The sequence below is a fragment of the Colias eurytheme genome, chromosome 12 (genome assembly GCF_061535395.1).
Source record: "Colias eurytheme isolate Ceu_HAF_F1 chromosome 12, ilColEury1 Martin Lab GWU primary, whole genome shotgun sequence".
Lineage (NCBI taxonomy): Eukaryota > Metazoa > Arthropoda > Insecta > Lepidoptera > Pieridae > Colias > Colias eurytheme.
The window spans coordinates 378159-394122 of NC_142991.1; the positions used below are offsets into that span (position 1 = coordinate 378159).

At 32.3% G+C, this 15964-nt stretch overlaps 1 protein-coding gene and 1 long non-coding RNA gene across 2 annotated transcripts in view; both read right to left on the reverse strand.

The window, feature by feature from the left end:
- mgl (low-density lipoprotein receptor-related protein megalin) overlaps positions 1-14753 on the reverse strand; it is a 136808-nt gene extending 122055 nt beyond the window's left edge. The window contains exon 1 of the mRNA XM_090107764.1: positions 14550-14753. Within this exon, the coding sequence (XP_089963890.1) occupies positions 14550-14625 (76 nt within the window). The 5' untranslated portion in view covers positions 14626-14753. The remainder of the gene's footprint in view (positions 1-14549) is intronic.
- Positions 9853-11001, reverse strand: LOC149903727 (uncharacterized). Its single transcript, XR_016457355.1, has 3 exons — positions 10793-11001; positions 10036-10220; positions 9853-9942 (listed from the first exon to the last, which is right to left on the reverse strand). It is a non-coding gene; the product is annotated as an uncharacterized LOC149903727 (long non-coding RNA).
- Positions 14754-15964: the final 1211 nt, after the last annotated feature.

Below are 15964 nucleotides of genomic sequence, written 5' to 3' on the forward strand. Positions count from 1 at the left end.
GTAAAAACTACTGAACCGATAACAATGAATTTTAGCACAGATATAGAGAGTGACTTGGATTAACACATAGGATAGGTTTTACCCCGGAAATCCCACGGGAACGGGAACTATGCGGATTTTTCTTTGAAAACGCGGGCGAAGCCGCGGGCGGAAAGCAAGTGAGACATAATATTACATTACTATATATACCTAGTATATACTAATTGTAAAGCATTAGATATGAGATGCAGATACGATCATCTGCATGATCACGTTATTGTAACGAGTAGTAATTGTCACGATTTGCATAATGCCTGGATCAGATTTAAGTGGGGATATCCATGTACAATAATTAAATGTAATACATACATGTATGTACATAATATGTATAACTAGTTACAGGTACGCTCCTTCAGTAAAGAATCATATTTTTTCATAGATAAACTGATAGATTTGAATAAATTTCTCTTTAACATTTATACAAAACTTTCGAAGCCATCTTTATTAATTTGATAGGTAAAAATATCTCTAGTGGCCTGCAGGCAAATACAATGAATACAGGGAATTTACTTGTCAGTTCGTTTAAAAAAAAACTATCGTATCGTGAAGGGATATTGTATTTGTTATGTGAAAAAACGGGACTAACGAAGTTTTAGCGGTATTCCTGTGAAACTGTCATGCATGCATAATGTGACCATACTGACGATACCATAGTTTAAACCACAGGTTTAGTTTAAACCGTAACCTAATTCCCACTTCGAGATTACAGGTTACAATATATGTAGGTAGTAAAAATACCAATTTTTGCTAGGTAGAAAAAATATGTACATGGTGTTTTAATAATTATAAAAATAAAATAAGCACTTAGTACCTATATACTCTAATAAAATAACATTACAATCATCGATTAACAAGCTCGTAATGTATATAACTATATAAATATTACTATGTAGTTACCACAGACATTGTTATTCCTTAGTAGCAAAGCAAACACGAAACTATAAGCAATGTAAATGTTGTTATTTTTTTATAAAAATGGCACAAAATTACAATTAGAATAAAATAATCCCACAGTTCTGCCGCGGCAGATTTTCCAGTAGGTAAATGTATTTCATATCATATCTGCGAACGTGAAATTTCTATTCACAACGTGTCAAAGGGCCTTCGATTGTGTCCTTAAAATATTCTGACACTGTTGCCGGCACAAATACTAGCATATTTTAGCTAGCTTTAACCCGCTGCGTTGCTTGCTTTCAAAACCTTTAACTTTCCCTCAGAAGAAACTAACAAGACACTGTTGAAAGGCGAGATGGTTTTTGTCAGACTTAAAAAAAAATAAGATGTTCTGAATTCAATTGTATTGTAAACATAATATAATAACCGTTTGTTGAAAACACAGGTAGTCGTGACAAGAGTTAAGATAAAAAAGGAAACAAAAAATGCTATCGAATTGACACCTTATTTTTATGACTTAAAAAACAACTCTGAAGATATCTCTCAGGATATTCGAAGCTAAGATATTGAAAGATTGGAAGATTCAACACTAAAATCGATACATTCGTTTTGTATGTACAATCTCCAAAAACAATCCCACATTGCATAGGTACAAATAAAAAAATACTCGTTTATTATTTGGATTTAAAAACAAATAAATTAGAGTAATACTAAATAGTGCGTTGTAACATCAAATGTTGATCATGTCCTGTGAATATTCATTCATTGTATTAAGTTCCCACTATTGAAGAAAGATTGCGCAACACAACGTTAAAATATAATGTAAACTACGTTAATCTTTACTTATTGGTTATTACAAGCTAAAAAAACAATAGATATAATGGTAATTAATCCCATTTTTTATATAATTTTAGTAGTTCATGGTACCTTATAAATATGAGGGAATAAAACATATTTTTGCGCGATATACCATATTAAAGCTAATAAAAAAGGTTGCAAGGTTTCATATATTATCATGATCTATAAGTAGAATCATATGATTGACACTGTGATTGACACAAATTAATTTGCAAAACAAACAATTTTGCACAATAATAATACTTTCCACTACAATAAAGTGCTGAAAACGTATTTTATATCTATGTCAAAATTATAATGATATGACAAAAATTTAAATATTTTGTTGACCGTGTACTTTTAATAAGTTCAAGGTCCAAACTATAATTGCACGCCTCAAAAGCGAAGCGTTGAGGTGGGTACTACTGTCACTTCGCGCAAAACATCTGATTTTTCAAACTTAAAATGTCTTTATGTATCATACATTGCACTTGTAAGATAATACATACACACACATATTAAGAAAAAACACTATTTTTAACGTTCATGATATTTTTGATGTCATTTTTGTTATTTAAACTAGTTAAAAAACAGTTTAAAAAAGTTCTGTCTTGGACGTCCGTGTGTCTGTATGTGCGGATCCTTTTTCTTGTTAACACGATAGCGACCGAAATACTTTACTAATCGAGTCTTTTTTTTTCTCTTACGCTTGAGTATGCTCAGGAATAGAACCCTTTCATTTTTCAGGGTCTGATTCGATGTGGTTTAATTGTTATTAAATAAACAAAAATAATAATTAATAAATATTTATTAAAAAAAAATTATGAGGCGTGCACTTTTGGATTTTCCAAATTATTTTATAATATGTAACAGAAAAACAGATCTTATTAACATCGATATTAATACTTAAAGTTATGTCACATATTATTAAATAGTTACTAGGTATTTATGAGTTATGTATTTTTGCGGCTTCTTAAAGGTTACTAATCTATACTAATTTTATAAAGCTAAAGAGTTAATGTTTGTTTGAACGCACTGATCTCCGAAACTACTGGTCCGATTTGAAAAATTCTTTCGATGTTAGATAGCCCATTTATCGAGGAAGGCTATATATCATCACGCTAAGATTAACAGGAGCGGAGAAATGCGGGTGAAACCGCGGGGCATAGCTATAGTATTAAATATAGCAGTAACGCAACGAATATAATATTTACAGGTATAATACCTTTTGTCTAAGTAGTCGAGTAATATAAACAAGTATTATTTAATATTTTAAATACAAAACACATGTGAGTCATTAGTTCGACTAATTAAAACCTTGTTTGGACAAGTGTAAGACAATGTTAAACCAGCTTATATGTATATTAGCACTAGCTTCTAGATCGCGGGTTCGGACGTGAAATAAACATTTTCTTACAATAGCCGATTCTAATTCAATATGGCAAACATATTAAATTGAAAATGATTAGTTCCTTATGTTTCCACGATAATATTTACTTCTTCAAGGTATGATGTTACATATGTACTTAATTAGAAGAAAGCTATTTCAGCAGTTTCTGTCATGCAGGAAAGTTGTTAAGAATATCAATGTAAACTACTAAAAATATTAAGTACCTAGACCATTTTAGACAAAAGGGTAAAGGAACTAATAAATTAAGTTTTCAATCCGTTTTCTAACATTATTTCATGTAGGTTAATCGAATATATCGATTTTGAATTGCAGTTATTGAGCCATCCTTCCGATTTCTGTAATATAAAATTGTTTATTTTCTATATTATGTACGTACTTTATTGTTAAATACATAATAAAGTAGTCGTAAACTCTACTTAATTGTTAGTGTAAGTCCTAAGTATCATGCAAAAACACATGGTCTTCTTGTTGAACGGATACCTACGTCGCGAGCCAGTCAATTCTTCGTTTCGGTAGTACCTACCTAGTTTAAAAAAATTACAATTCACTTGCGCTTAAGGCTTAGCATTGAGAACATTATTATTTAGATTCTAACACGCCATGCAATCGTCATCTCACTTATTACACCTAAATCCAACACAGCATTGTCATAACACACAACCACTTACCTGACCTACGTCCACAAAAACTCAAGACGGTTTCTATTTTCCTTTTAAAAACGTTAAAAACATCGTTCTAGCATACACAGCGCGCGCATGGCACGGCTTGGTACGGCGCACGCACACACGCGCACGCCCACACACACAAGCGTAGAGCTACAGTCGTATCGCACACAACTTGAATTAATAATCGTGCTATGGAACTAACCCCTCGTTTTCACCAAGAAACAAGTTAAATACTAGTTTGATACAAAACTTGTAGAATACTTTTCAAAACATAATTATTTATTTTACACATGTATTGAGACTGTCTCAAACATTCTTTCGTTCACACTTTGTAGCCAACAAGTATTTATACAAGTATAAAACACATTGGCGTTTACACTGAAGTCTGTGACATGGTAGAACTTGTCTGATCCATTGATAGCGTTCTCACCTACAAAACACAGTCGTGGTTTAGATAAGTATTGTTTATTTTATTGCAATTTCTGTATAATACTAGTAACAAACAAGTTTTAAACTTTATCCATGTTTGTTGGATAAAGTTTTCAACATACATACATATCACAAGTTTTTTTTTAGAAATTATAAAAGTAGGTACGACTGAATTTGTCTCGAATTCTACAAGTATTGCTACAACAAAAACAAGAGATCATAAACATGTAGGCAACTTAGATCAGGCAACTAGAAGTTTTCAACCAACAAGTTTCATATAAGTTATCCTACATGTATCAAATTTTATATACAACATGTTTTACACATGTCTATGAGAAACGAAAACATTGCATCAAATTTGTAAAATACATGTATTATACTTTGGTGAAAACGAGGGGTAAGAACTGCTTATAAAAATCTCTCATCAGATAAAAGAAATATGTCGTTTTACCGGTATTCTATAGAAAAATATTTTTTTTCTTATTGACCTTGATACAGTGGAAAATATAAATCGTAATAGGACAAATAAAAATCAGATGGTTATATGAACTACCTGCTTGCTGCCAAAAATACACTTGATTTTAATATGAAAAAATATAACCGAAACTGCATCGCGTCAATGCCCTATGAAAACAATAGCAATACTTATTTACATTGAATTATGGACAATATTTCTTAGGGCGGTTCAGAAGAAAATTTACTTGAAGTTTGTAGCCTATTACAAATATGTTTTGCTAATACATATTAACACAAAGTAATTTCAACCGATTGCGATGAATTCTTTCCTACAAATAAGACCTTGAAGAAGACAGGAAACTTTTTGTGGCGAAAACAAAACAATACAGTACAGTGAGCTGTGAGACACACGTGGAAGCGAGACACGTTTGAGTTTCAAACGACGCAAAATAAACTAGTTTTTTGTATTAAATTTCACAATATTAGTATGATAAATAGATCGTAGGTACATCATTGGAAATGTGTATTCAATTAATTAATTTCCTAGCCACCTATTTAATGGACGAAAGGAAACTTTTAAATAAATGTAAGCATAATACATTGTAGAAGTATTAAAGTTTGAATCATAGTTTTATTTAATGAGTTTTTTGAGCGTAAAGTAGTTTTAAAAATTTATATGCAGGCTAGGATTTTAGCCGAAACGCTAGAAACATAGCCTAGAAATAAAGTTCATTTTACGAGATAGTTTTATAAACACGAAAGTTTGTGGAAAAAGTTACTTTTGTACGACAAATCAGATCGGATCTGAATGAGATTTGGCACAGAGATAAATATAATCTGGATAAGAACCATTTAGGTATTGTATAGTTTCTACGATAAACTATAAATAAAACCACAGTATTTAATATTATAAAAGTTGATACGGATGGTAATTAATTACTCGGTAAGTAATGAAATCAAGATGGTGTAAGTTTGTAAAATCCCATTTATCTTATAGTTCTATAGAAGTTAAATGAGCTGTCTATCGTATCGCGTATTCGACAATAACTCAATCTCAATAAATTTTTAATTAAATTAGCTTTAAGTTAAATAACAGCTAAAATTTTTGTTTATCTGATAAAACTTGATTTCTATACCTATGTACTTAATATTAAAAAGCTGAAGAGTTTGTTTGACCGCCCTAATTTCAGGAACTACTGGTCCGATTTGTAAAATTCTTTCGGTGTTAGATAGTCAATTTATCGAGTAAGGCTTATAGGCTAAAATATGATCACGCCAAGATTATCGCGGGTGAAAAGGCAGCAAGTTTGAAGTACATTTTTGCAAATCACATTACAGCAATAATATTAACGATCCATAAATTCATTCCTTGATTAACCTTTACACCCATTATAATTAATCACTTTTACCATTTGAGATTAGAAATACACCTACACTAATAACAACGTAAAAGTTAATCTATCTCATATAGTTTCTCGCTGGAAAAATAATACTTAGAACCATTTTGTACAGATTTCACCTTGTAAAAGGGAATAGGATACGAATAACCACAAACAACACAAAAACCAGAGGATGTAGATTTGAATAGGGATCGTTTGTCACGCGAGCGACTGCATCAAGTACAAGCGTGGTTTACGACAATTACCATTACGTTATTGTAATAATAAGGCATATCGTATGTTGTACGAATTAACCTCATTCCCGAAAGAATTTAAATTGGCATTATCATTCATATCTAAAGAATATAAAACACAAAACCAGCTCAAATTGTAACACGGCCAACCGGTCGGCCGACCCGATTCGTTTCTCGATAATTTTCAACATTTTAACGGTAATTTTTAGATCTTATACCGAATATTAACAAAAAAGCGCTCAGTAATTCTCATAAAGTTTTTTATGAGTTTGATAAAAAAATATAATGAAAATAATTGATTTGCACCGCTCCTTAATCTGGCTGCTGGTAAAATAGTTTATGATGGTGGTAATTGCCTAAAATATTAGGTTTGAGGCAACGATTCTCTCGCGTGATATCCGGAAAAAAGACGAACTGATTTTGAACCCTTCGTTTGAATGTAAGCTTTTCGGGAAGTTAAAACAATTTGTTCGTCACTTATTATACATGTTATAGTTTTAATAATAGACGATTATGTCCGTCCATTGTTACATTACGCAACCGGGAAGTGCTGTCTAATGTAATCGATTAAAAAGCGTTGCCAGTTCGATTCTCACGCGATGCAGTGAAACCGGGAAGTTACAACGATGCGCAATTTACATAGTGTTTTTGTTGTGAAATATTATGTAGGTATGTATAAAATATAGGTTCTTCTAGAAACTCCTTCGAAGCATAAAACAAATCTTTTGAATTGGTATCGTTCAAACCTTAAAAATAGATTATGAGGTGGTAGAGCAAATGTAAGAATACAATAATTGATTATCTATATATGGAGTATAATATATCTTGTTTACATCCTTGTACCTGAATTGCGCAATATTTTTCAGTCTGCCTGTTTTAAGCTAGATGTAAATAATGTAAACAGGTAACATTTGTACCGAAACTTCTTCAAACTAGACGTAATTAAATCAATAGATTTTTTTCTATAGCAGCATAGTTTTATAGCAGCAATCAAAACAATATAGTTAGTATGGTTCCACATCCAATTATATGTTAACATTTATGTTAATAATATTTCTTAAAACATAAATAATACAATAATTATTCCATTAAATACTATTACCATTTACCACTATGTACTAAGCCACATATGAGGCAACATTGATGGATAGTTTAAAAAAAATACCGGCTGAATTGATAACCTCCTCCTTTTTTTGAAGTCGGTTAAAAATACAAGAAAAAATAATTCAGCTACATAATACATATTACTTATCTTGCGGCGAAGATAGGTCATGATCAGATATTTAGTATTTTTATAAAAAGAAAGATAAGAATATTTAAATATCCTGTAAGTACGGGTTTTTACATAATTGTATATTTATATACAATACAGAGTGCATACAGAGTGCATCCGGATACATAATAAATATACGCTAATATTTAATGATCTAAGGCTAATATACATATATGTTCATATTATTTTATGTCGGTAAGTATAGTGAATTAATGATGTAAGCCTTTTTAAATACATAGGTGCAATTATAGTTTTGTATACTTCTTCCTCATTCATTCAAACAATGAGGTAAACATAAATGTAGGTTTATAACCTACATTTATGTTTACCTCAGATTAGCCTGTTTTTCATACTTAGGATTTATAATATAAAAAGGGGAATAATAAAACAATATGTCATCGCAAAAGCCTGCAACAACTCTGCGACCGCGCCGGCCGGTATAGTAACACCCATCTCTCTCACACCGCACGTATCAGACAGGGACGGATAATCGTCAAACCACTGCGAGGTTTCTGGAAATTTTCGTTTTTTTTCACATATTTTAGTGCTAATTATGAAGTGATACTGAACTTTTTGTTTGTTTAAATGTTTTAGAGATAGCGGGACTACATTCGCGTCACCGATCGCGGTATGTTTTGCAAAATATGTAATGAAACTGGTTAATATCAGGTAGTGTAGACATCTTCACATCTAAGACCTGATTTCACGAGTAAAAACAAGAGTTTTGAGGTTATTAGCTGCATGTATAGCGTATACATTTTGTCATACAATAACTCGCTGTGTGAAATCAAACCCAGAAAATTATGAATGGATCGTTTTTGTTATCAGCGTGTTATGTTATTCTGTTATTATTTTTAAAACGTAGGTACAACAAAATTGAAACTTTCTCTAAAGATTAAACTTTTATTTCCCTCCTGCTCATTAAACTCTTTGATACCCATTGTTTCCGCGAAATTATCTGTAGATGTCGGCACATAACATCTCTAGAGTTATGAGATAAGAACTAAGAAGTAGTTTAAAGGTTATGTTTGTACATTTCGCAAATTCCTCTGGTTTAACTTTCTCTGAAACAGGTAAGTATATTATATTATTATTGTGTCAAAAATTGAAATTAAATATTTTTAATACGATTACCGAAATAGCCGTCGTAGGCGCGGGCGTCACAAATTAACCAATGTTAAAATATCACGACGCAAACAAATCTACTTATTACACTGAAGTTTCATCAATATCAGTACAGTTTTTTCAGCGTGAAAGACAGACAGAAATTGACATTATTATGGATATAGATGGATGGGTACAGTGTAACAGATTTTAGTCTCATCTTCGACATTGACCGGCGGAAGCTTGAACGTCTCGACGTAACCAATGAACGGTTTCCTGTCCCAATCTAGTCTGGTCAAAACAATTTGCACTCTATGCATAGGGTTTAGGGTCTAAAATCCATGTTTAAAGTTCCAACCTTAACATAAATCTCTAATCTGTCACACTATTACCACAGTATTACAATATTATTTCCTACAGTAAGGAATCGCCTTTGATGTCGCGCGATGCCGCCGCCAGCGTAGGTACTTACGCTGCCACACGAAAATACGTTAGGGTTGCAAGAAATGGGAAATAAAACAATTGTGATTATTAATATTATGATGAAATCTTTATTCATATGTACATTCAAAATAATTGCGATTATTAAATCTGATGTAATTATTTGTTCATAAATATATAATTACAGATATTGCACTGCTAAATATTATTTACGTGGACACTTTATTTTTGGATGTTCTTAATTGTATATTATAACATTTAACCATTGAGATAATATTACTTCGTATGGAGCAGACACCACGAACAAAATCTGTGCGCCAAGCGCGGCGGCGCGGGGCGCGCGAATGACGGCTAGACAGTCATAGATTATGCGATGTCACTGACTCACCGCTATAGAGGCGACACTTTGTTTCATTCTGTCTAAGTATTGTATTGGGTGTTGGTATTGTATTGTACTTACTTAAAATTTATTTTAGGTATAAACTGACTTTACTACGCGGGGCTAACAATATCTGGCATATAATATAGGATGATGTAAATAGTGACGTCATATGGAATAACTTAATTTTTTTCGGGTTTTAGGTTCAGTCAGGGCTATGGGAAGTTTCATTCCTTACAAATTGAGTCTTTTTTAGAAAATAAATAAAAGCCGTGTAATTTTGTAAAAAATGTTTATTTAGTTCATTATCCTCAGAACATGTTCCTGGCTCAGAAATTGCTTGTATTGGTTTTTTTCAGTACTATTGTAGCACACCTTCGGCTAAAATAAATATAACATAATGTTAGTGATGGCTAAAATAATATTTTATTTGCTATACAAATCCGTAAAATTTTATTATTATCTATTACTAACATCAATACAAGGAACAGCAGACTTCTTTAGAAAACGCCTTCCCGCTTTTGTGGTATATTTATCCTCATCGCAAAAATGCAATGAACAGACGCAAGTTCTATCGGATGGTAACCAGGTTCCTTCACTGCGGTTGTTTGGAACAAATTTTACCCATTTTTCCCTTTCTTCACTCCAGACATGGAAACCTTGAATAGAAAAAATATTAATTACTTATCTCTGAACTAGCTGGCTGGCTACGCCCGTGACTTCGCCCGTGGTTCATATTTCGCAATAAAAAGTAGCCTATGTTCTTTCTCAGGGTCTAAAGATTGTCTGTGCCAAATTTCATCAAAATCGGTCTAGTAGTTTATGAGCCTATTAATTACAATCAAACAAACAATCAAAGTTTTCCTCTTTATAATATTAGTGTAGATAAATAAATAATAATTCAATTATACGTTCAAGTCAGTAGCTTATACAAAATCAATTAAAAACTTGATTAAAATCAATTAACAAAAAAAAATTGGTGATTAAGTAATTGATTTTCATATTTCATAATTTCACCTTTTTTCAATTAACAACCAGTCTATGCTTTTCTAAATATGTAAAATTATTATTTTATACTATAAAAATATACGCCAGCAAATATTACTAACAACACTTATTTCATGCCCAATGTCATATCTTAAATTTTTAATCTATGACAAATGACGCAAAATGTCGCCCGCCAAAAATTTTGTTCTAACTAAGTTTTAAAAATTATTATCTAGTTACTTACTGATTGAAAAGTTATTCCTTTGCACTTTTCCGTATTATTTGTATAATTTGTGCAATATCGTAACACACACGTAGGCATATTTGATGCGTTTCACTTTAAAACAAATAAAAAATGAGCGTGACGTTCGCGCCAATGAGCGAGCAAGCGACTGAGTGCAGTTACGTCAGATGACGTATGTTGAGCGGAACATAAGTGGTGTAGGCGGTGTCGTCTCCTTATGTGTACCTCAATGCATTTAACTAAGTAATGCATTCGCATTGGGATGTACAATCTGATTAGAAAATAATGAGGACAACATATACATAGCTTTAATTTTAATTCAACAGATACAATTAGGTAATACAATCTTTCTGAAATATTGTTTCCTTCTGGGATTTCAATGTAGATTTGCATCCATAAACACAACAGTTTATGCCCACCATTATAGAATACGTAAGTATAAATTATTACACAAAAAAACTCTGAAGCGTCTGCCCTTCGCGATAGGTAAAGCAATCTCAGCGTGATTGCTTTACGCGGCCCGCGTCGCCCGACCCCCGCAAGTTCCCCTCCGTTTCTCTGCACAAGTACATTCGTCGCACTACTGTAGGAAATATGGTAATACTGTGCTATTACAATGTCAGTGAATTTTGTTTGCTATCGGAAATAGGGTTTGACAAAGTACTAATAATTGACCAATAGGGTTCAAAAATTTCTTTCAGAATCTGCTAATAGTGCCTTCTTTGGTTAATTGGCAGAATATGCTAAAAAGCGAAGCGTAATAGATATTTTACAGCATTAATTATGACCCATTCCGCGATAATTGTTAGGTCATTAAGATCAAAGATACAGTTTCAATTGCAATAAAGAATACAATTTAGTAGGTATTACAATTAGTTTGCAACGCCGTGCTCTGTAAAATCTGACCTAGTTCTGTAACCAAGATCTAACTTTGTTCTTTTCAAACTAAATGCGACACTACTTTCTGAACTTAAATCGCTTTATACTTTCGAAACATTTTTTTTTTCAAATTAACTTTCCGGAGATCGAACCCACGACCCATTTGTAAGCAAGTTATACTGTTCTGACGTCAAGTAAATAATACGCTCGGTGCCAATGACCCCGTTAAGCACATAACTAGGCTATGTATAGCCGCTATGTTAAGTATCTAAGCATACGCGATAGAAGTCAATTATGCAGGCTTAGAACAAACTTGAAGAAATGTATTGAAATTTGAATAATAAAATATTTTGCGGTTTACTTATAGTTACTTGGTTATATTTTTTAAGTATTGACTTCTTAAAAAAGTTTCAAGATTGAATAAAAAAGATTTCTTTACTAGATAATTTATGAAAGTGATAATATTATGTGATTGAAAGGTGTGATTTTGGATCAACAGTTTAATTATTTTACACGAATACCTACGTTAATAAATTTGCAATAAACATTGGATAAGGCGTGTATAAAATAACTTAGATATTGTTTATAATTTGTAAATTAAAATTGTAAATTGTTAGTCTTATTGTTGTTTGAATTATATTTTATCTCACATTACTTTATCACTCACGTTTATCTTTTTTCCTATATATGCTTCTTTTCAGTTTTCTAGACAAATTTCGTAAAAAAAATATCAAAATCAATTTAGCTAAATTCATATACCTCAAAAGCTCGTAACAGCGGAAGGCTAGGCGCCTGACGTCACAGGTCATCGACCCTTACGGTACTTCAGCATTAGGGACACTGTCACATGCCACTGTTCAATCTGTGACTTTGGGGTGATCTACTGGTAGCTTTTATAAAAGTTAGGGTTGTTTATTTTTTGGCAATAAATTTATTTGACAGTTTTTTATTCAGGTTGGTATTATGAAAATGCAACGAATTGTTATTAATATTGCAGAGAAAAAAGATTTTTTGTTTGTAAACTTGAGAACCGATTATGATTTTGTTTTTTTTTGTTATATAGGTAATGTTATTACAGCCGATTGATATATAGCTTGATTTTAGTCCTCTTGACATGGGCGATTCGGAAAGAGCAGCTAAAGCTAGCTGTGATTTGTCATTCAATAAAATTTTAGAAATAACTTAGGTACCTTTTAACCTTATCGCGTAACGCGTATTGTTATTTATGTGCCAAATGACCTTTTTTAATACCTTTTTGTGTGGTGGTATTTTTGATCTGAGTTCAGTTTCATCTCGGTACTCGGTAATGTGTCCCTCTATGCCAAATTTCATTAATTACATAAATTAATTTCTTCAACATATGGCCATGATAAAGTACCAAACATCAACCCATCAAAACTTTCGCATTTCTAATATTAGTAGAAGGTAGGATTAACAGTACTACTCGACCAAGCCAACTAGACGCTCGGGTGGAATGCGGCCTCCCCGCCCGCTTACCGCCTCAGGTACCGCGTTCGCCTTAGTACGGTTCGCAGCATCGACGCATTCGTACGTTTCGCATCGCTAGTTATTTCTGTACTTTTTATTATTAATCGTTAAAGCTTGTTGTTGACTGTTAAGTTTTTCGTTGTTATTTGTTTAAGTTTTTACTGTGTTGTTATTCATAGACAGCCCTCGAAATGGGGAAAAATAAGACTATTCATAGCGGAGAGCGAACAGTGATATTATTAATATTTTTTTTTTGCTATCTGTACCCGAGACATGGGCGGGTGACGTCACAGTTGAAAAGGGTCTAGTTGGCTTGGTCGAGTAGTAAATGCGCGCGTTGAAATCTTTTCAAAGAAACGTAACCGCGCGATTTTAGCAGTAAACAATTTACGAATAAGTTTATAAATCATTCATAGAAGAAAATTAAATACGTTATATATTCTACTAGGAGTAGTATGTATATCTATGTATATTATAGCAGGTAATATAGCAAGAGGTTTTTGTAAATCATGTTGTTGTGAAATGTCAGACGTTATTTCTCATCCAATTTAACATGTAGGTACTGTTTCATACATCGTAACATGCTATATATAAAAACTACGCACAAAAACATGCATAGGTATAAAAAGTATCTGTAATCAACAGTTAGGAATATTAATTACTTTTTAACCAGTATGAATAGCGTAAGTAATACTCCTAAAAATATAATTTACTTATTATTTTTTTATATCTACACGAAAAAAACTGTTAAAATGTCAATATTTCCCACCAGAAATATGAATCTGATACGAACCATTAATAAAGTACGGAATAAATAATGTTCTTTTACCGAATCAAATAAAATTTTAAAATAACCTGATGATAACGGCTATTCCGCGAATATCATCAATTAAAGATACAGAAAAAGCGATCTTAAGACCAACAACCGGCAACTTATTTTGGAAAGTCATTTTTACACCGGCATTTCACTTGTGCTACCCTACTTTCACTGACTTATAGCTAGTCTTATTGTTGTTTGACACTATTTTAATACTTAAATATAAAATAATGGACGCAATTTTCGTGATATACCAGGAACATTAAATAATGTGAGGTCAACTTTCTACCGCCAGTCACGATCGCAGTTCAAACTGCGAGTAACCATACATTTATGGACATCAATGGCATCTTTCATTTCGTGTTTTCGAGATAAAACACTATTGTCGCATCATACACGACTCAAAACAACTTTCCAACTAATCTGGTAAGATTATAGATAATAATACACAAGTATTGACGTCTTAAATAAAAGTCTAAAAAGTTTAAATTTGAAATGAGAACTTCAACGTAGTATGGAAAGGACAAACTTGAGTTACGCGTCGAAGCCTCTGCCGCACATGTAGGCGCTTACCTGCTAAATGTCTCATGTCTGCCTCTACGGCTGCCAGCGCGGCCAGCAGCCAGCACGCCACCCAGGCGCCCCTCATGCTCACACACACTAATCACATCAACACAGCACACACAACACACTTGCGGCAAGTTTTCAAGTTTGGAAAGTGATGACGTGTGACACGATCGCCCGCTTGCTACACGTCTGTCTCGCTCGGGCGTCAGGAACTGACTGGTGCGGAACGCGCTTCGCCGGCCGGCAAAAGGGTGGCGTGTTGTGAAAATTTATTTTGCATTTCTGCTGTTTTGTTTTATTTTGAATATTATATTTACGTAAAATTAAATTAAAAAAAATATTATAAAAGATAAGTCTACGTAAATTTCATAGCTTAAATACAGAGGGAAATAAATGATACTAAACGTTATGATCATTAATACAGTGACATGATTATTGATTACCCTTTACAATTTTACATACTTAGTTGTTTTTGGAGTTTTATTTTTAATTCTGTAGGCATGCTTATCCATTCAATTTATACGTGTTTATGACTCCTCAAAATTATATATTAATACTTTGAGTTTCCACTACACCATCAAAAAAACAATACCATCAAAAATTCTAATTCCAATATACAGATAAAAATTAAGAATATCAGTAAGTATATAATATATTTATGATTACGCGAATTCCATGAATATCGTAGTGAAATATTTCCCCACTTGTGGGTAAATATTCCGCAACTGGCATCACCGACTCACACAGGTGGTCGGCACAACAGTCAGGTAGCGTTAGCAAGAGACAAGTAAATATTTCCCCCCTCTCCCCCTCAAACTATTTGCGTTCGCGACTCGCAAACAATTTTTTTACGAAAACTTTTTGTCCAACTTCAGAACATAAAAACGTCACGGGAAAATTTAGTCCTTCACAAAGGAAATATTTAAATGAAACGTTTAGAAGTACGATATTAATTTATCTCTTTTGTTTTATAAATGACGTAGCGTTTTCTGTTGTTTCAGAATAATGATAAAATACCTATTCCGAAAATTTTATTTTTGTTGTAAAATATGCCATCCATAGTTTTATTCATTTAATAAATTAATAATTCTATAACATAATATTATCTATGATTCTTACATTTTTTTGTTTTATTATCTTTTCGTGCTTATGTTCGATATTTGAATAAAAAATCTTATGTAGACATTTAAAATAAATAAGTGCTACATTTTACATACCTACATGTATAATATACATACCTACATAATTAGGTACTTATTATTACGAAATATGGTCTTGTACATATTTCAGTAAGTATTTATTTGTGCATCAAGAATGGAGAGTTATTTATGAAACGAATTAGGCTACTAAATTACAAATATGTAACTATGTTGGCAACTTCTACTAATGAATTATATTTCACCTATTTTTGAAATGGGAAG